This window comes from Myotis nattereri, assembly GCF_964212035.1.
Source record: "Myotis nattereri genome assembly, chromosome: X".
NCBI classification, from domain to species: domain Eukaryota; kingdom Metazoa; phylum Chordata; class Mammalia; order Chiroptera; family Vespertilionidae; genus Myotis; species Myotis nattereri.
Window position 1 is genome coordinate 22,682,362 of NC_138078.1, and position 21,454 is coordinate 22,703,815.

Below are 21,454 nucleotides of genomic sequence, written 5' to 3' on the forward strand. Positions count from 1 at the left end.
TAAAGAACCAACTAGAAATTAAGCATAAACTGACTGAAATAAAGAATATTATACAGACACCCAACAGCAGATCAGAGGAGCGCAAGAATCCAGTCAAAGATTCGAAACGCGAAGAAGCAAAAAACACCCAACTGGAAAAGCAAAATGAAAAAAGAATCCAAAAATACGAAGATAGTGTAAGGAGCCTCTGGGACAGCTTCAAACGTACCAACATCCGAATTATAGGGGTGCCAGAAGATGAGAGAGAGCAAGATATTGAAAACCTATTTGAAGAAATAATGACAGGAAACTTCCACCACCTGGTGAAAGAAATAGACTTACAGGTCCAGGAAGCGCGGAGAACCCCAAACAAAAGGAATCCAAAGAGGATCACACCAAGACACATCATAATTAAAATGCCAAGAGCAAAAGACAAAGAGAGAATCCTAAAAGCAGCAAGAGAAAGAAACCCAGTTACCTACAAGGGAATACCCATACGACTGTCAGCTTATTTCTCAACAGAAACTTTGCAGGCCAGGAGAGAGTGGCAAGAAATATTCAAAGTGATGAATACCAAGAACCTACAACCAAGATTACTTTATCCAGCAAAGCTATCATTCAGAACTGAAGGTCAGATAAAGAGCTTCACAGATAAGGAAAAGCTAAAGGAGTTCATCACCACCAAACCAGGATTATATGAAATGCTGAAAGGTATCCTTTAAGAAGAGGAAGAAGAAGAAAAAGGTAAAGATACAAATTATGAACAACAAATATGCATCTATCAACAAGTGAATCTAAGAATCAAGTGAATAAATAATCTGGTGATCATAATAGAATCAGGGACATAGAAAGGGAATGGACTGACTATTCTTGGGGGGGGGGGGGAAGGGGTGTGGGAGATGCGGGAAGAGACTGGACAAAAATCGTGCACCTATGGATGAGGACAGGGGGTGGGGAGTGAGGGCGGAGAGTGGGGTGGGAACTGGGAGGAGGGGAGTTATGGGGGGAAAAAAGAGGAACAAATGTAATAATCTGAACAATAAAGATTTAATTAAAAAAAATAAAGGCAAGGCAGACAAAATAAAAAAGATAAAAAATGGGAGCTGTTTGAAATAATGCTGTTATAAACTTATTGCTACTTGAGGATCAACAAGGAATCTCAAATTATGAATGGCATTTGTCACTGCATGAAGTCTACTGATCATCGTACATCAAAGTATTATACTATAAATAGAATACCTCAGACAACAGGAATGTAGAATAATAAATCACAAATGCTATTATTCTGTTTAATGTATACTTTCTGAACATGTGTTGTCCCTACATTATAGCTTAACATTTTAGAGGAATATTTGAGACATTATATAATCCCTCTTTTAAAAAAAGTATAATTGTAGAGAGAATTGGTCTACATAAACTTTCTGAGATATCTTTGAGAAATCATGTAACTCCTCACTCCAAGGAACTGATCACCTCAGAGGCTTTTAATGTCCCCATACTCAGCTTTCTACTGATTTCTCCTGTCTATTATTTTATGTATCTTACCATTATACTAGAGAGCATAATAGTTCTTAATTATATACCAAGATTTGAGCTCTTTACATAGTTACCTGGAGAAATTGTAGTGAGTTGAGAGGGCATCATATCTGAAGCTAATTAAACAGTGAAAAAAATAGAATTCTTGTGTTTATTTAAACTAAGTATGTTATGTTAATAATTAAAGACTTTAAAAATAAAGACAAACTTCTTGGGAAAAAAGCTGAGATCTTAGGTTTTTGAATTTGGAAAAGACCATAAAATGCCATGCATTGATTCTCTGAGCTAAAGGGGATGTTTGTTTTAAAAACGAAAAACCAAGATTTGTATAGGTTAAATGACTTGTTCAAGGCCACACAGTCAACTAATTATAGAGCCAGGACAAGAAATCAAGTTTTCTTTTTTCCAGATCTGTGCCCTTATCAATACCACTACCATGATCTTCAAGATGGTGAACAGTACTGGACAAATAGAGAGTAGCTGCTCTATGATTCTACCAAGGAACAGTAAGAGATTAATATATGGGATGGTGGTGGTGGTGGTGGTGGTGGTGGAGGGTTGAGGGGTTTACAGCTTTTACAGACTTTTTCTCCTTTTTATTTTTTTGTTTGAATTCATTTTCATTTCCTCACTGCAAGGTACTGGGATCTTTTGTAGTAGGTGTAACATCAGGGAGAAGATACATATTTAAGGAAAGGACAATGGGACTGGGGGAAGAGGGCAACTCTAGGAATCTCCAGGAGATTATTTATTTATTTATTTATTTATTTATTTATTTATTTATTTATTGTTAAGCCTCACCTGAGAATATTTTTCCATTGATTTTTCAGAGAGAGTCGAAGGGAGGAGGAGAGACACATAGAGAGAGACATCAATGTGAGAGAGACACATTGATTGGTTGCCTCCTGCATGTGCCCTGACCAGGGCTGGGGATCAAGCTGTGACCAAGGTACATGCCCTTGAATGGAATCGAATCTGGGAATCTTCAGTCTGCAGGCCTATGCTCTATCCACTGAGCCAAACTGGCTAGGGCTCTAGGAGTCCTTTAATGAGCCCCAAACAAGTAATGATTTGGAGAAGAATGGCTTAAAGATATCTTGAATTTTCAGTTGATACTAAAACCTTGGCCACAAGTTTTTATTTCAGCTCATAAAGATTGGATAAAGTGAGAACTTTATAAATGGGTTGAAGAAGTAGTAGTTCTAAAATCTGAGTCAGAAATGAAAGTTTGTCATGACAAAGGCAATGATGTAGAAGGTGATTGGGGAGAGCTTAATAAAATGGGTTGAAAAATATATAGTATATGTAAAGCAATACAGTGCCTGTCAATATAGTGTTTAATAAAACAAGTGATTTAAAATAGGTATTTAAAATACATAGAGTGACTAAATCATTAATTATATATAACAAAAATAAAATTTAAAATAAGAAAATTAGAAATCAGGATCAAAGCATATTAAAGAAGAATTTTTAAAGATAAGAGATACCTTGTCTGGAAAAATTTAATAAGACAAACCTTTTCTAAAGGATGTGTCTTTCCTTGAAGAGCCAAAAGAGCCCCCTCATCCCCATTCTTCTGAGTTAACAAAACTGAGGCATGAAATCTAATTTCTTGAGAACTGTAGTAATGAAGATCTAGGAGTGCTGTTATTGTTTTAGAACTGAATTATGAAGAATTGATGGGCAGAGGAAGAATAAAAACAGACTTGATAAAAGACAGCAGGCTGAAAAAATGGAAAAACATTTTTTTTAGTCAGACTCATGGTAGAGGCAAATTCAAAGAATTTAATTGGTATCGAAGTCTATTTCATGAATCTGATTAGTTTTAATTGTTGAGGCAGCTGACTCCAAGTTAAATTTAAGTTGCACTCACACAATTGATGAGACACTGTTCATGTATCATAAAAACTCAACATCCTCTCTCCCCTCCCTCTTCCATGTCAACCCAATGTATCATAATTTGTATTTCAGGCAGCATCCTGCTGAAGATGCTTCTAAGCACCTGTATTCCTTTGACAGACACAGATGGCCCCAGAAAATGGTATCATTCTGTTGTTGTTATGTGAAAAATGCTGAGTGCTGTATTTCGAGAATGAACAACTCAGCTCCACAAATCCAGGACTGCTGCTGACTGCCTTTTGGGTTCATGAAGTATTTATTCACCTAAAATAGTTTGTGTACATATAGTTGCAGAAAACTTCCATCTCTGTCTGAAGAAGAAATGCGGAAAAACCCCTCAATAGATTAAATTGTTCTTGTAACTATTTACTTCCACTGTCAATCTATATATATAAAAGGCTAATATGCTAAGAGTCTGACCATCCGACTGGTCGCTATGACCCGCACTGACCACCAGGGGGCAGATGCTCAATGCAGGAGCTGCCGAGACGTGCACTGGCCATTTATAGAGAAACGACACCGCGGATCTGGCACCAACAAAGCAACACTGAGCTTCCCCCAAGTGGGACACAGGCCCCGCCACCATCCTAGAGTGACAGCCCACCAAATCACAGCTGACGCTGCCGAGACCCCATGGAGCAAAATGTGGCCCACAGCTCAGCCCAGCCCAGAAATGGTGGCTGTGGGCGCTGGGTAATGACATCACGTAGCAACGCTCAGCTTCCTCTCCCTAGCGACGACTAGCCTCCTTGGAGTTTCTGCAGCCCAGGAACACGACTTGCTTTATAGCCAGGTGCAAACATTTTACACTTTAACCAAATGTCTGTGAAGCATTTTCTTGTGCCTCATCTCATTTGATCCTCACAGAAGTCCTGGAGTAGGTACACAGGAGACTCGATGGAATCCTACTTTCTTTTCATTAGCCGGAAAACAGAGATTTAGAGAGCTTAGAAACTTGACCCAACTGAAAAGAAGTAAGAAATGGTGGACCTTGAAAATGACTTCAGGTTTTCTCACTGTGCAGAATATAGTCAAACACTGCTGCAGTTAAATATTTTATCCTTTGTTCTCCCTGTGTGATCTATAATAATAATCTGCTTTGTGTTGATATTAACTGCTGTGATGCTGACAATTACCTGAAAGAGAAGTTAGGGTGCTTCACTGGGCTGGAAAAAGTTTAGCTAAATCAGAAAGCAGGTCTAATTAAGCAAGTTTATCTGTATATATAAAGCTCTTGCTGGCGCCAATCGCATGTGTGTGTTTCAATTTGACATTGTTGATCATGAGTTTGGTCAACACTTCTATTATAGAGAAAGGCCCAATAGTGATATTAAAATTTTTCTTCTAATTAATTTCCTTTCAATGTGCACGAATTTGTGTACCAGGTCACTAGTAATGTCATCATCAGCTTTTTGTTCTATTGTGAAAAATCCACACCATCTCCAATCACAAAACACAACACATACTGCATCAAATGGATTTTTCCTAAAGGCATCAGCAAATTTTTAGTGGTAATTTAAACATGAGTTGATTATCCAAGCTTCCTTGGGGAAGAAAGAACTAGGTATTGTAGGCCAGGCTAATGTCACGTTTTACAAATAAATTCACTTGTGAATATATGAGATTAGCCACAATAGAGAATGTGATGGTTCTGACTTACTTGATATAGTAGGGCACTTTGTTTGGCGAGATGGCTCTCTCCCAGGGACCCTGGACAGAAGCTGAAAGAGGAAATAAAAAAAGGCAATGAGGTCAAGTTCACTGCAAACAGGAAAGACAACATTAATCTCGAGAATTACAATTTTACACTGATATTGGTCTGTTTGCTCAGCTGCCCATGAACACAGGATGGATTAACTGGCTGTTCTGAAGTTTCTGTCCTAATCTAAGTGAAATTGAAGTCATTCAGGCAAAAGATAAATGCAAAAAGAGAGAGAGAGAAAAAAACCATTCCACTGCCATACCTATAGAACAGATAAGGAAGTGAATGAGTAAACTGATGGGTTTTCTCTTATGTGTCTCCATTGGGCTCTTGTCTTATAATACTTCCTCTGATATCTTTCACTATTTGATTGACTGGGTTTTATTAGTTTAGCAGCTGAAACATCCCTCTGTGATATATTTACATTCCAAGTTACTGAAGCTAAAATACTACACTTATCACTCTGATGTGTTTGTTTTTCTCTTTATTTGGCTTTTACTGATTTCATTTACTGATTATCTTTTTAATTGGAGCCTCAAAATGTCAGTTGACCAGCATGATCTTATTAGAAACGATAACAAAAAGTGAGAGAATGGCATCTGATAACAGAATGTCATAAAACCCTTGTGATGAGTGATGAATCCTATAGGTAAAATTAAATTTCATGTATGGGAAATTCACTTTATAAAGACTTGATTGTGTATTAGTCAAATCAATCATCTTTAAATTGTGTTTTCAATGTTCAGTTATAGTGTTTGTCTTTCACAAAGCTGAACTTTTATATACTGTTTAATCTGTGAATGTTTTCTTTCTGTAAGACAAAATAATCATGTTAGGATGTACTATAACATTTCTTCAACAATAAAATCTCCCTCCTGAATAGACTTTTAAGAAACTGGAGTTTGGGAGACATAGAATATCCTCAGGATTAGAAATATAAGAATCATTCTTATTAACATCTAGTGATTTTTCCTGAATTTCCATCCTGCTTATAATTTGAAGCACAGCTGATGCTGACCATTATTTCCTTCGATGAAAAGCTCCCTTCTAAATTAGTTTCATAGTAAATCCACTCCACAGTGTACTGAGATGTAACAAAACGTCAAAGCTAATATATCATTGACTATAATGTATAATATGAAAGAACAGCTTCTGATATAAGTTAACTTCACCTACTGTCAGACAATTTAAGGGTAATGAAACTACAGATTCTTTATTTTATATTGAGTAATAGAAGGATCAAATCATCCAACCTTAAACCAGATATGCTGCTTTGTACCTTGGTGAAATGTCATTAAAAAGATACAGAGCATGGACTTGTATTTAGCTGCTAATTAGTCTTTTCATTTTGGCAGACAGGTTTTTAATATGGGAAAAAAGACATTTATCTGCTGTTTTGAAGTAGACCCTTGCCTTCAATCCCTCTCTCTCTCTCTCTCTCTCTCTCTCTCTCTCTCTCTCTCTGTCTGTCTATTCTTATCCTCTCTGTCTTTCACATTCTCTACCACACTCTTGTCTGTTTTTCTTCTCTAGGTCTCAGCTCTCTTGCCCAGATTAATTCACAGAGTAAATAGAACCAGGTTTGAGAATTTAGGCTGGACTTGATGTACCTGGGCAGAGTCTGGTGCTATGGAAACCTAATAACCCAAGCCCTCTCTAGTAGGAAACATGGTGGAGAGGCAGAATCATAGCTCCAGGCTGCTCAGCACACCTTCTTCTTAAAAGGACAGCATCATAATGGTGATGGATGCTAACTAGACTTATTGTGGTTACCATTTTGCAATATACACAGAAATCAAATCATTATGTTGGTCATCTGAAACTAATATAATGTTGTTTGTCAGGTATACCTTAATACAAAAAAGCTCCAAAAATCAACAGCATCATGAAAAGGAGAACTCCAGAGAGTCTTTAGGTCAGCCCTCACTGGAGGTATTACCAAGCATATGCATGCCTAATCTGATAAAAGATCAATTATTCTTTTCTTAAAGGTCCCTAAGGGCTGGGCCCCACAATTTCTTTCATTATCCCTTTCCAGGTATTTATTATTCTAATAGTCCAGAAAGTCCTTCTGACTCTGGGTAAGTCCTCTGGAAGTACAAGAAAATCTAGCAAGAAAGCAGTGCTGCCCAGCTGAGCTAATGGTTAGACCTACATCAAGTATCTATAGTTGACTTAGCATTATTAAACATTAAAAGCAACCCCCCCCAAAAAAACCTCCCCTCCCCAAACAAACACCCTAGAGCAGTAATCAGAATATGCTTGAACTAAATAGTTGAAAAGATTTAAAAATATATTCTAAAAAAATTATAAGTTCCAGATCAATATGATTTTTTAAGCTTTTACAAATAGAGTGCTTCATTGCTAAAATTTTACAAAGTATATAAATTATACTTAAAAGCGTTATGCTTTAAAAAACTTTGCCTTTAGAGAGAAACCAGGATGGCGGCGTAGGTAAACACCTGAAATTGCTGCCTTGCACAACCGCTTCAAAAATACAACTAAAAGACAAAACAGACATCATCCAGAACCACAGGAAGGCTGGCTGAGTGGAAATTCTACAACTAGAAGGAAAGAGAAAAGCACACTGAGACTCAGAGGAGGTGCGGAAGTAAAGTGCAGAGGTATGGACACATATGCCAGGGGCTGGCAACTGAGGACGTGGTTGTCTTTTTCAATCGGGAGGGAGACACATGCTCCCGCTCTGAACTCCAGTTCCAGGCAAGTCTTTGGGGACCCAGACTCATACGGGGAGAAACTGGACTGTCTGGCATCGGTCGGAACTCGAGGGCGGCTTTCTCTCAGAGGTGCTTCCAGCGATTACTGCGGGACACTGAGAACCAGGGCCTCTTAGGGCAGGGCTGAGGATCAGCCATAGCTGTTTGGTCCACCCTGTTGATTCCCTGAGACCCCGCCCCACCCAAGCTGTGCGCAGAGGCTTTTACATATGAATGACCTGGCCCTTTGCAATCTAAACATACCTAACAAACTGCAGCTGGGTCAGAGAGACCCAGCACATCCAAAAGAAGGCCCAAGACCCCACAGCAGCTTGCATTGCTTCACAGCTTGGCCTCATCTGGTCACCTCCAAATCCCAAACAAAGAAGAGGAATCTGCAGATCTCTCCTTAGCTCCTGCTGGGTAGCCTCAGGCAGAGGCTAAATTAGCACCTCCTTAGAGATCCAAGAGCCAGTGCACCCAGTGGTCAGAGTGGGACCATCCAGATGACAACTCCTCAGATCCATAAGGGACACACTCAGGGGGCAGACTCAGTGAGCACCAAAGCCCCACTGAAGCAAGTCTTGCCCCAGAAGTGTGTCTCTAGCACAGAAGTTCTCCCACCATAGACACAGCTGATTCTCACAGCCAATTGGCCTGGAGGTCAATTCCTTCCAGTGATACCAACTACAATCAAGGCTTAACTACAATAAGACTGTGCACACAACCCACAAAGGGGTGCACCAAGAGTGTCCACCTCAGGTGATTGGGGAGAATGAGCTACTGGGCCCTATAGGACACCTAGCACAGAAAGCCATCCTATCAACACAGGGAAGCAGCCAAAATGTGGAGACAAAGAAACAGGTCACAAATGACAGAAATGGAGGAAAGCAAACTACTGGATATAGAGTTCAAAACCACGGTTATAAGGTTTTTCAAGAATTTTCTAGAAACCGCCGATAAATTTAGTGAGACCCTCAATAAATCTAGTGAGACCCTCAAGGATATGAAAAAGGACCAACTAGAAATTAAGCATACACTGACTGAAATAAAGAATATTATACAGCCGAAACCGGTTTGGCTCGGTGGATAGAGCGTCGGCCTGCGGACTGAAAGGTCCCAGGTTCGATTCCGGTCAAGGGCATGTACCTGGGTTGCGGGCATATCCCCAGTGGGAGATGTGCAGGAGGCAGCTGATCGATGTTTCTCTCTCATCGATGTTTCTAACTCTCTATCTCTCTCCCTTCCTCTCTGTAAAAAATCAATAAAATATATTAAAAAAATAAAAAATAAAAAAAAGAATATTATACAGACTCCCAACAGCAGACTAGAGGATCCCAAGAATCAAGTCAAAGATTTGAAATACGAAGAAGTAAAAAACACCCAACTGGAAAAGCAAAAAGAAAAAAGAATCCAAAAATATGAAGATAGTGTAAGGAGCCTCTGGGACAACTTGAAGCGAACCAACATCCGAATTATAGGGGTGCCAGAAGAAGAGAGAGAGCAAGATATTGAAAACCTATTTGAAGAAATAATGACAGGAAACTTCCCCTACCAGGTGAAAAAAATAGACTTACAAGGCCAGGAAGTGCAGAGAACCCCAAACAAAAAGAATCCAAAGAGGACTACACCAAGACACATCATAATTAAAATACCAAGAGCAAAAGACAAAAAGAGAATCTTAAAAGCAGCAAGAGAAAACAGTTACCTACAAGGGAGTACCCATACGACTGTCAGCTGATTTCTCAACAGAAACTATGCAGGCCAGAAGGGAGTGGCAAGAAATATTCAAAGTGGAGGGAGAACCAAGATGGCGGCATAGGTTAATGCCGGAGTTTGCTGCTTTGAACAACTACTTCAAAAGTGAAACTAAAAGACAGAGGGACATCACCCAGAACCACTGGAACGCTGGCTGAGTGGAGGTCCTACAACTAGGAGGAAAGAGAAACGCATACGGACACGCAGAGGAGGCGCAGTGCTGAAGTCAAATTCTGAGGTGCGGAGTGCGCGCGCGGAGCGGGCTGGCGGCGGAGGGCGCGGTTGGCGTTTTCAATCGGGAGGGAGTCGCAGACTCTGAGCTCCAGATCCGGGCGAGTCTTTAGGGACCCAGACTCAAACGGGAGAAGCGGGTCTGCCTGGCTTCGGTCAGAGCGAGTGCAGCTTTCTCTCCGAGCTTTGCAGCCATTGCTGGGACTCAGAGAGGCAGAGCCCCTGGGGACAGGACTGAGAGCGGCCATAACTGCTCTCTCCAGCCCACCCTGTTGATCCTGTGCGACCCGCCCCGCCCAAGCCCTGCACAGAGGCATTTGCCGGATAGCCTCAGGCAAACGCCAGATTAGCACCTCCCTAGAGGACAGAAGTTCTCTCACTGCTGACACAGCTGATTCTCATAGCCACTTGGCCTGGAGGTCAAACCCTCCCTGGAATTAGCTACAACAATCAAAATTTAACTATAAGACCACGAACAAAGACCACTAGGGGGTGCATCAAGGAAGCATAACAAAATGCGGAGACAAAGAAACAGGACAAAATTGTCAATGGAAGATATAGAGTTCAGAACCACACTTTTAAGGTCTCTCAAGAACTGTTTAGAAGCCGCCGATAAACTTAATGAGACCTACAAGAAAACTAATGAGACCCTCGATGTTATATTGGGGAACCAACTAGAAATTAAGCATACACTGACTGAAATAAAGAATATTATACAGACTCCCGACAGCAGAACAGAGGAGCGCAAGAATCAAGTCAATGATTTGAAATGCGAGGAAGCAAAAAACACCCAACCGGAAAAGCAAAATGAAAAAAGAATCCAAAAATGCGAGGATAGTGTAAGGAGCCTCTGGGACAGCTTCAAGCGTACCAACATCAGAATTATAGGGGTGCCAGAAGATGAGAGAGAGCAAGATATTGAAAACCTATTTGAAGAAATAATGACAGAAAACTTCCCTCACCTGGTGAAAGAAATGGACTTACAGGTCCAAGAAGCGCGGAGAACCCCAAACAAAAGGAATCCAAAGAGGACCACACCAAGACACATCATAATTAAAATGCCAAGAGCAAAAGATAAAGAGAGAATCTTAAAAACAGCAAGAGAAAGAAACTCAGTTACCTACAAGGGAATACCCATACGACTGTCAGCTGATTTCTCAACAGAAACTTTGCAGGCCAGAAGGGAGTGGCAAGAAATATTCAAAGTGATGAACACCAAGAACCTACAACCAAGATTACTTTATCCAGCAAAGCTATCATTCAGAATTGAAGGTCAGATAAAGAGCTTCACAGATAAGGAAAAGCTAAAGGAGTTCATCACCACCAAACCAGGATTATATGAAATGCTGAAAGGTATCCTTTAAGAAGAGGAAGAGGAAGAAAAAGGTAAAGATACAAATTATGAACAACAAATATGCATCTATCAACAAGTGAATCTAAGAATCAAGTGAATAAATAATCCGATGAACAGAATGAACTGTTGATTATAATAGAATCAGGGACATAGAAAGGGAATGGACTGACTATTCTTGGGGGGGAAAGGGGTGTGGGAGATGCGGGAAGAGACTGGACAAAAATCGTGCACCTATGGATGAGGACAGTGGGTGGGGAGTGAGGGCGGAGGGTGGGGCGGGAACTGGGAGGAGGGGAGTTATGGGGGGGAAAAAAGAGGAACAAATGTAATAATCTGAACAATAAAGATTTAATTAAAAAAAATAAAATAAAATGAAATGAATAAAACTAAAAAAAAAAAAAAAAAAAAAAAAAAAAAAAAAAAAAAAAAAGAAATATTCAAAGTGATGAATACCAAGAACCTACAACCTAGATTACTTTACCCAGGAAAGCTATCATTCAGAATTGAAGGTGAGATAAAGAGCTTCACAGATAAGAAAAAGCTAAAGGAGTTCACCAAACCAGTATTATATGAAATGCTGAAAGGTATCCTTTAAGAAGAGGGAGAAGAAGAAAAAGGTAAAGATAAAAATTATGAACAAGGAGTACATATCTATCAACAAGTGAATCTAAAAATCAAGTGAATAAAAAATCTGATGAACAGAATAAACTCGTGAATATAATAGAATCAGGGGCATAGAAAGGGAGTGGACTGACAATTCTTGGGGGGAAAGGGGTGTTGGGGGGTGCAGAAAGAGACTGGACAAAAATCGTACACCTATGGATGAGGACAGTGTGTGTGGGGGTGTAAGGGCAGAGGGTGGGGTGGGAACTGGGTGGAGGGGAGCTATGGGGGAAAAAAAGAGGAACATCTGTAATAATCTGAACAAAAAAGATTTAATTAAAAAAAACTTTGCCTTTATGTGTTGCTATCAAATATATCCAATGGTGAGACTCAGTGAACTTTTTGTGCTGAAAGATATTTTTTTGCCATTTGACTCACAGTTTATAGCTGCTTTGCAGTCATCATTTGAAACCTTAAAATTTTATACTGCAAGTCCTCAATCCAAAAATAAATAAATAAATAATGTCCTTTCCCTATTCCTCCCTAGGCTCATCACCACCACAGACACACACACCGGAACCACTTGCTTTAGAAATACACAATCAGAGGGTGGTTCTATGCGATTAGATTCAGTGCTCCTTTGCAAGAAAGTGTTAGAGTTGTCAGGCAATTTTGCTTGGGACTGCCAGATAATTCTAGTCTTGCACATATTCAGAGTTGATCAAATATATGGTAACTCTCATAAGTGTGTCCCAGAATTATTTCATTTCTTGCAGGAGTGCCCACGCCAACAACAGCTGTTTCTTATCTCAGTGTGGCAGTGAAGGCTTGTCATCCTTCATAAAGGGAGCCTAGGTAATAGGCACATACATCTTTTTTTGCCTGATGTGTCCATTTTTAGTAGCCCATCACAAGCAGATTTATTGGCAAATAGTTTTATGTGAGAATGTGCTATCCTTTTGTATTTTCTTATAGAGATATTTCTATAACCACTACATGTAATTCGAATGTAGCTCTGTGATTCTGATTCTTGAGTGTAAAAATCATTCATCATTATAGGGCACCAGCACCATGGAGGTATTGTCTACTGAATTTAAATAGCAAACTATACATGAGCTTATTTATTCTGAAACCAACCTCTGAGTTTCCCTCATTCAGTTTGTTATTAAGAGCAAGAAAGGGTAGCAATTCTACCTTCAAATGCTTTTTTCCCCTTGAGGTGACAGGATCCAATATTGTGCCCAAGGTGGTTTTGAAAATCACAACCACAGGCCAGGCTTTGTTTAGAAGTTCTTATTTCAACCAGTTTTAATGCATGATGAACAGAATGTGCCAAACGATGCACCCCGGTGTTAAGCCATATTTTAATCGACACAGGGGCCTAACCAGAAAATTAAAAAGAATGCTAATGTCATTCGAACTGTGCCAAGACAGCACTCTATGGAATTCAGACCCACATACAGGCATTAATCTTTCTACTTTTCATATATTTGGTGGGTTTAGAGTGTGATAACATAGTTGGGTCAAAAAAAGGGGAGGCAGATTATGAAAATAAATAATACAGCATTCACTGGAGACAAAATAGAAACCTCATCTATGGGGTTAAGATAAAGGTGCTAGGAAGAATTGACTAGCCACTGGTGCCTGGCTCCTCAGAAGTGTACAAATTCTAGTAATAGTTTAATGGACACATTCTATCAAGATCTACTCTAGAGGAATGGCCTTTTGCCACTCTCTCCTCCATTCCCCTCCACACCTAGGTATTTTTAAGACATTTTTTCCTAATCTCTCTACTCCCTTCATGAAATTTTAATACTACAGGTAGTAATATATAACTGGTTATATATTGTATGCATCTGTGCTTTACATAAAAAGAGTAAGTTTTTTTTATCCCTCAGGGACCAATTTTCACCCCCTTGGGGGCTATATCACTCCCATTGAGAATACTTAATATAGAAGAGGTGTTGGAGGAGATAAGAAAACGCTTATGTACTTGAAACATGATCTCAAGTAGCTTATTTGAGGTATTATTTTCATTTTGCAGATAATGAGACAATTAAGATCACATGGAGTAGCATGTCTAAGGTCCTAAGTCAATAAGTATTAGAGCCTAATTTTTGTTATTACTCAAACTGAAGTCAGGTGATTCAGGAAACTGAGAATAACATGTTGCTTGTCTACTAGGTTCCCTGCACTGTATGCTCCTTAATGTAACCCCTCAAACACCTATGAGGTCATGTGATTCCAATATTACACATGAAGACGTTGAGGCTCAGAAATTGTCAGTAAACTAGCCCAGGCCATATGCAGCTAGCAAAGAATGCATCCAGATCTGTCTAGTCTTTGTACTTTATCATGTGTGGTATGTAACAGGCAGTCTATAAATAGTTGCCAAACCTGGTAAATAAATACATCTTAAAAGGGATTAATTGTAATGTCATATAGTTAAAGTTCTATATACTATATCTGATATCTAAATTTATCCTCTACACCATTTCCATCAAATTCACCAAATTATTTTACAGAAGCTGTTTGAACAACTTCGTTGTCACCAGATCTCAGAGGGGTTCTGTTGAATTGCTTATGGCTTTAGTGATGATTAGCAATAGCTTTCTTTTATTCTGGTAAGAATCTGTCTCCCTATGATCTGTAATCTCCATCATGGGTCCTGTCCTAGATGTCTAAGTTAAATAATCTGATCAGTTCAGAGAGGCTATTTCCAAAGCACAAAGATGAGACTGATTTTCATCTGAAAGACAAAAACAGAGCTTCAGTCCCTAAAGAAATAAAACAATACCTAACATCACTTCACTCATTATGCAACACATTTTTGTAGAACACCTATTATGCACTAGGCACTGTGCAAAGTGCTGGCGCTAATGCAGTAAATATGACAGACTTAGCTCCTGCTATTTTGCATTTCATTTTAGTCTCTGGGGATATTTCCCAATGAGCACATCTAATATTCCAGCATTAAAATCAATCAACTGGTATCTACGAACACACATTATATGTATGTTCCTGTGCTAGGTATTTGCCTGTAGGGGTGGAGTAGGGGGTGGTGTGCTGGAGAAAGAGGTTCCATGCCCTCAAGGACATTATTACTTAATGAGATGAACATATAATGGCAGTGTACCAGTCAGAGTCCTGGTGGGAAATAGATTTCACATTCAAATTGGGTAAGTTGAATAGAGTTTAGTAAAAGGGCTGGTCACAAAGGTCTGTACAAGGTGTGGAGAATCACAAGGGATAATCTTAATAACAACAGGGAGCCATTACCACCCTAGGTCTGAGGAGCAAGGAGAGAGAACTCTTACCAGAAGAGGAGGACTAGGAATGGTGGGGAGAGATAAAGAGGGGAGAGCAAGTGAGACCCTGCTCTCTCCCAAATGAACAAACATGCATGTGCATTGGTGAAGAGGTCATGTGACAAGATCTTTAGTCAAGGGAAGCAGGCCTGGAGGGAGTCTAGAGAATAAGCATTCTGATCTACTTGCCATCTTTCTACCCTTCTCCTACCATGGGTCTCAATTGGCTGAGCCCAACTTGAAGCCAGAGGGCTGGAGATGCCATTCATGCAGCCCAAACAGGACAACCTCTCAAGGCTCAGAGCGAGGCAGGGAAGTGTGAAGAGTGCATGTGAAGGAGCAAAGTACATTAAAATGGGCTGACTCAATTGAGAGGCAGCTTTTGTCCTTTCTCATCCTTTTTCTTGCCTGGAACATGGATGTGAGAATGGCTGGAGCTATAGATACCAGGAGAAAGGAAGCCATCTTGCTTGCAATCCCTCAGAAGCAGACATGGAGACAAGGATGTGAGTACAAGTAATTGGAGCAGTAATTCAAGGAAGCACTGGTAGACGAGCAGGTAGGAAGACAGGGAAGGGAGAAAAATTGATAAAAGATGAATTATTGCTTTGGATACCTGGGGCTCAGTGCAGCTGAGGGCTTCACTGTAGAATACACTTCAGAGTTATCTGCCCCGCCCCCCTTCCCAGGGGCAAGGGGACTAGAATATTTATTTACTATTGCTTGAGAGATACTATTGGAGGTTGGGGGCGTGTCATTAACTCCCTGGTACTTGTGGCTGGCCCCTTGAACTGGTGAGCAGGCTCCAATGGCTATAAAAAGATGTTTTACTTTGTGCAAGCCCTTGTTTAGTTTTCTGTTGCATGCATCCAAACCTGCTTCTCATTGAACTACTCCCACTCACCCAATGCATCTGTGGCTTACATTTTAAATGGCTGAACAGCATTCCATTGGTGGATGCACCATAATTTCTTGAAGAAATCAGTTGTTTCCAGTTTTCACTGTTATAAGTAAGGCTGCAATGAACATCTTTGTAGACAAATCTCTGCATGCATTTTTGTTAATTTTCTTAAGCAAAATTCATAGAGGTATAATTATTTGATGAAAGGCCATGAATATTTTAAAGGCATTTTACACAATTACACTCCTCCTAGGAGGAGTCTTTCTTTGTTGATCTAGATGGAAAGAGAATAATCCATTTCCACAGGTAAATGACACTTAGTTGGCATAATTCTCAAGGTTCGTTAGATATACTGCTTCATGCAGTGGATTATTTGAGAACATGCCTTTCATACCCTCTCTTCAATAATAGATTCTGAACTTTTTGAGTTCAGAAAGGCACTCAGTACATTGGCTTTTTACCTGAAAGCCCAACTCAGTGTCTTGAGGGGTATCTGGAACAAGTAGAAAGTGTCCAGAACACAGTTTCAGAAGAACTGGATATGAGTCCTGACTCCACCATTACTGCACAAACTTAAGCAAGTCTTATCTTCTCTGTGAGCCTTCTTTTTCTTACACAAAAAATGTGGATAATGATAGCTCCCTTCCCAAAATAGTGTCAGGATAAAATGAGAAAGTAGATATGAAACTGCTTTGCAATATTTAATTACCATACAAATAATGTTCATAATCACATATCTATGGGATGTTGTCTGAATGATGGCAATCCTAGGATCAACCTCTTCGCTGCACCTGAGCATTTGTCTTCAACTCTTGGATCCACTCCTAACTACTATTTTTTTAAAAATTATTATGTTGATTTCAGAGAGAGGAAGTGAGAGGGAGAGAGAAATAGAAACATCAATGATGAGAGAGAATCATCAATAGGCTGCCTCCTGCACGCCCCCTACTGGGGATTGAGCCTGCAACCCAGGCATGTGCCCTGACCAGTAATCAAACCTGTGACCTTCTGGTTCATGGGTCAAGGCTCAACCACTGAGCAACACCAGCCAGACCACTTCTAACTACTATTAATGTACCATACATAGTATAAAGTGTGATAGAGAGAAATGCCTTTGAACACCATCTAATTGCCTGGGCTTATGGTACTTATTTATACATCTCTGACTGCCTAATCCAATAGTATCTGCTGAAGAGATACTTCATTGTTGGTAGACCATCCGTTCACTATTCATCAGCATAAATGATGAACAGATTAGTTCATATTTGATACAATGGGAAGTAGAGGGGCACAGACTGTTTTATAATCAGAGGACAATGATGATGAAAAGATAAAAAGATTGTTCTTTCAGGAGATCACGGTTCAATTCCGGTCAGGGCACATGCCCGGGTTGCAGGCTCGATCCCCAGTGTGGGGTGTGCAGGAGCAGCCGATCAGTGATTCTCTCTCACCATTTATGTTTCTATCTCTCCCTCACTCTCCCTTCCTCTCTGAAATCAATAAAAAGATATATTTTTAAAAAACATTGTTCTTGTGGCATTATATACAATGGATTAGAGATAGGGGAGTGGATTTTGAGAATTACCAGTGCAAGTGTGAACTTCTAAGGCTTAGTTGTTAGGCAATTGGGAAGTTCACTGGCAGAAAAAAAAAATTAGCTATGAGGTAAATTTCAGATAAATTATATATTTAGGTTAAAATATTTGGAAGGTGGGTCTTTCACTGAAACCCAAGTGAAAGGACAAGACCTTAAGTACTAGAAGATGATAGCTGAAGCTATGAAAATGGATGGACTCTTGCTTTTTCTGCCATCTTGAAGCCAGTGGAGACTGCTGGGAACAGGACTTCTATAACAACATATATGTGTGGAAGGCTGTGGCCCAAGGCCATTTGTGTGGCTGTAAGTGGAGTCTCTGGAACCAGAGGGAACACACAATCTTCCTAAAATTGAAGGTGTTTATGCTTGAGATGAAACTGAATTCTATGTAGGCAAGAGATGTGCTTATGTGTCCAAAGCAAAGAACAACACAGTGACTCCTGGTGGCAAAATGAACAAAACCAGAGTAATCTGGGGAAAGGTAACTCAGGCTTATGAAAATAGTGGCATGGTTTGAGTCAAATTCCGAAGCAACCTTCCTGCTAAGGCTACTGGACACAGAATTTGTGTGATGCTGTACCCCACAAAGAGTTAAACTTATTGAAGAGTAAATAAATAAAATAGATTTGTTCTCTCATAAAAAAATAGACTGTTTAAGGAAAGAAGGCTGTTAAAAGAGAGCTATACACTGGGGAATGCCCTGAAAAGGTGGTGGCAATAGAAAAGCCATCAAAAACAACACAGAAACTACAATAAAGCACAATAAACACAAGGGCAGGCAGATGGTGAGGTATGAATGCCAATGGGTTCCAAAGGACTAAGGCTATAGAAAAGGAAGATGTATTTGGCCGCAAGATCCCTGGTTATCTCAACAGGGCAATTTCACAAGAGTGGTGAAGGCCGAACCAGACCACAAAAATTGAAGGAGCGGGTAGACAGAGAGAAAATAGTAGAATTGGGTCCTAACCAACCATTTGAGAAGTTGTCCATGAAAGGAGAACATCTGAGGTTAGGCATTCCCTCTTTCCTGTTCTGTAAACCAGCCCATTCAAATAATTTATTTGTGGAATTTGCTTATGGTCTTCTTTATAATAGTAAATTACATGAAAAACTTATTTCTGCTTCTTTTTTTTATGTCCTAAGGTCATAATTAAGATTATAATACAGTGTTTAAGTTTTTATGTCATTGTTAATGCTGGATATATACATATAGGTATGTACATATATTTCTCCATTGCAATTGCTTAAAAAATGTCTTTTTATTGATTACAGAGAGCTAGGGAAAGAGAGAAAGAAACATATGAGAGAGAAACACTGATTAGCTGCCCCCTTACGCTCCCTACTGGGGATCAAGCCTGCAACCCAGGCATGTGCCCTGACCGGGAATCGAACTGGTGACCTCTTGGTGCATGGGGCAATGCTCAACCAGTGAGCCACACCGACCAGGGCTGCAATTGCTTTCTGTATTATTTCTATTTCCTTTTGATGTGATGCATATAGTTCCTGTAGCAAGATTACATTTTCTGTTATTTAACTGAAAGGCCAAGTTAAATTTAACACTTTTCAAAACATTAAAATAAGAATAGTGCTTTATATGTCTATACTATATATCAAAAGTAAAGATTCAATGAAAACTTTAAGATCACTTACTAAACTTTCAAACATGGGAAGATTTTTCCATAAAGATTTCAACAGCAGAGACAGATGGGCTACATTCAGAGGGGAAGGTCACAGGAGTGATGAATGAGACCTCTAATGTCTGCCATAGCTGTGAAAATCTTTATGGCTAACTAAAATTCCTCACGAATAACAACCTGTAAATATTATATGAGCTGTCAGATAGATAACACTAAGCTCTGAGACCATTACACATGGAGAATAGAATACAGATGCTCCTCCACTTACGATGGGGTTACGACCCGATAAACCCATTGTACGTTTAAAATAGCCAAAGTCAAAAACGCATTTACTTTAATACACCTAACTTACTTAGCTTAGCCTGGCCTACCTTCAACATGCTCAGAACACTTAAATTAGCCTGTAGTGGGGCAATTATCTTGAGTTTCATCTCAATAGTAATTGCCTTCCTCTCATCAGAAGCAGGAGACACAGACGAGCATTTTGTAGGCATAACGGGATGTGAAAACACAAAACGCAATACCCCAAAATCACTGGCAACACAGTACACTGCAGAGTATTGTTTTTTTTAACCCTCGTGATCAAACAGCTGACTGGGAGCTATGGCTGCCTCCCACTGCCCAGCATCACTACAGAGAATCATGCCACATATCACTAGCCCGGGAAAAGATCATAATTCAAAATTAAAAGTCTGATTTCTACTGAATGTATATTATTTTCCCACCACTGTAAAATAGAAAATGCACAAGTTGAACCATTGTAAATTAGGGACCATCTGCACCACACCATTGGATTTGTCAGTGGAGTGTCAAGTCATGTAGTGTATTAGGCTTACATTTGATCAGGGAAGTCAAGAATTCATACTAAACTACTTGGCAAGGTGACTGAGTTGCAGAGATAAATGCTATATCTACTACTCTGTGCTGCTGGCTGCACAGTCCCACAAAGTGTAATAAACAATATTTGGTGGCATTACTCATGAAAGAAATGCTCCTTCAAACTGACTTGCACAAAATTCTAAGAGCCTTAGTGTGGCTACTTAGGACATTAGGAAAGAAATCAAACCTCATAAGGACAGATGGAGGAGAATAGGTGTCTATATAAATAGAGCTGTGACTGAATTATGCTTGTGAAATTTCTGAATAATTGTGAAAAGAACTGGCTGACCATTATCATTGAACTTTCCTCCAGGTAAAAGTGGCTGCAATCTTCAGGCCGTTTGGGTTAAGTCGGGTTACTAACAAGTCAGTGCAATATTGCCAGGTGCCTTTAGTGTCTCTCCAGATGTGATTTTAAAAGACGGCAGGTAAACACCATTTGCTGAATGCTCTCTGTGTGAAAGGTATTGTATTGGGCACCAGGGAAATTTCAAGGAAAGTAAAATTTGAAACTTGAGACAGTAGGGAGCAACTCAGATATTAAAAACCAAATGACTATAGATGGGATGTACATCTATTTAGAAAGCGAGATAGGAGTCAGAAAGAGTGAAGGATATGGCAACAATGAAAGGAATAAGAGTGTGGGAGAGATGAAATTTTGGTCCCAATTCTTTACTCCATTGTAAAAGAATTAAACATCTACATCTTAGCCATAGTTTCATGGTGGGCAGTGTGCTTCCCAGACCTTGACCTTCGGCTTGACCATGTGACTTGCTTTGGCCAATGAGGCTTTTACAGAGGTGACATGAACAGAGGCTTGTCCACTTATGCTCTGGTGATCTGCCATGAGCACATGTCCCAAGTGGCCTCTGATCCTTCAGCGTGGCCTTCAAAACCCAACACATTTAGAGACAGTCTCTGAACTGAATTTGCAGCCTGGAACCAAACCCAGCTAACCTGCAGCCTTAGGCAGAGATTCCCAGTCAAACTTTATGTAGAATACTTAAACTCTCATTGACATATAGATCCATAAGCAGGAAAAAAGGAGCTTTTTACTTTCATATAGGAGAGAGAGAGAGAGAGAGGGGAAGATACAGTGGCAACCCTCTAGAACAGTGGTTCTCAACCTTCCTTTAATACAGTTCCTCATGTTGTGGTGACCCCCAACCATAAAATTATTTTCATTGCTACTTCATAACTGTAATTTTTATGAATTGTAATGTAAATATCTGATATGCAGGATGTATTTAGGCAACCCCTGTGAAAGGGTCGTTCGACCTCCAAAGGGGTCGCGACCCACAGGTTGAGAACCGCTGCTCTAGAAGTTATTAAACTTGTCAGTCTCAGTTTTCT

At 39.8% G+C, this 21,454-nt stretch overlaps 1 protein-coding gene and 1 pseudogene across 3 annotated transcripts in view; one reads left to right on the forward strand and one right to left on the reverse strand.

The window, feature by feature from the left end:
- DMD (dystrophin) overlaps positions 1-21,454 on the reverse strand; it is a 2,781,977-nt gene that overhangs the window by 221,011 nt on the left and 2,539,512 nt on the right. For both annotated transcript variants that reach the window (XM_081115404.1, XM_081115406.1), the window contains one exon: positions 5,075-5,135. In XM_081115404.1, coding sequence (XP_080971530.1) covers positions 5,075-5,135 — 61 coding nt within the window. The remainder of the gene's footprint in view (positions 1-5,074; positions 5,136-21,454) is intronic.
- Positions 17,850-18,180, forward strand: LOC308510932 (large ribosomal subunit protein eL33-like; annotated as a pseudogene). Its single transcript has one exon. The product of its transcript is annotated as a large ribosomal subunit protein eL33-like (transcript).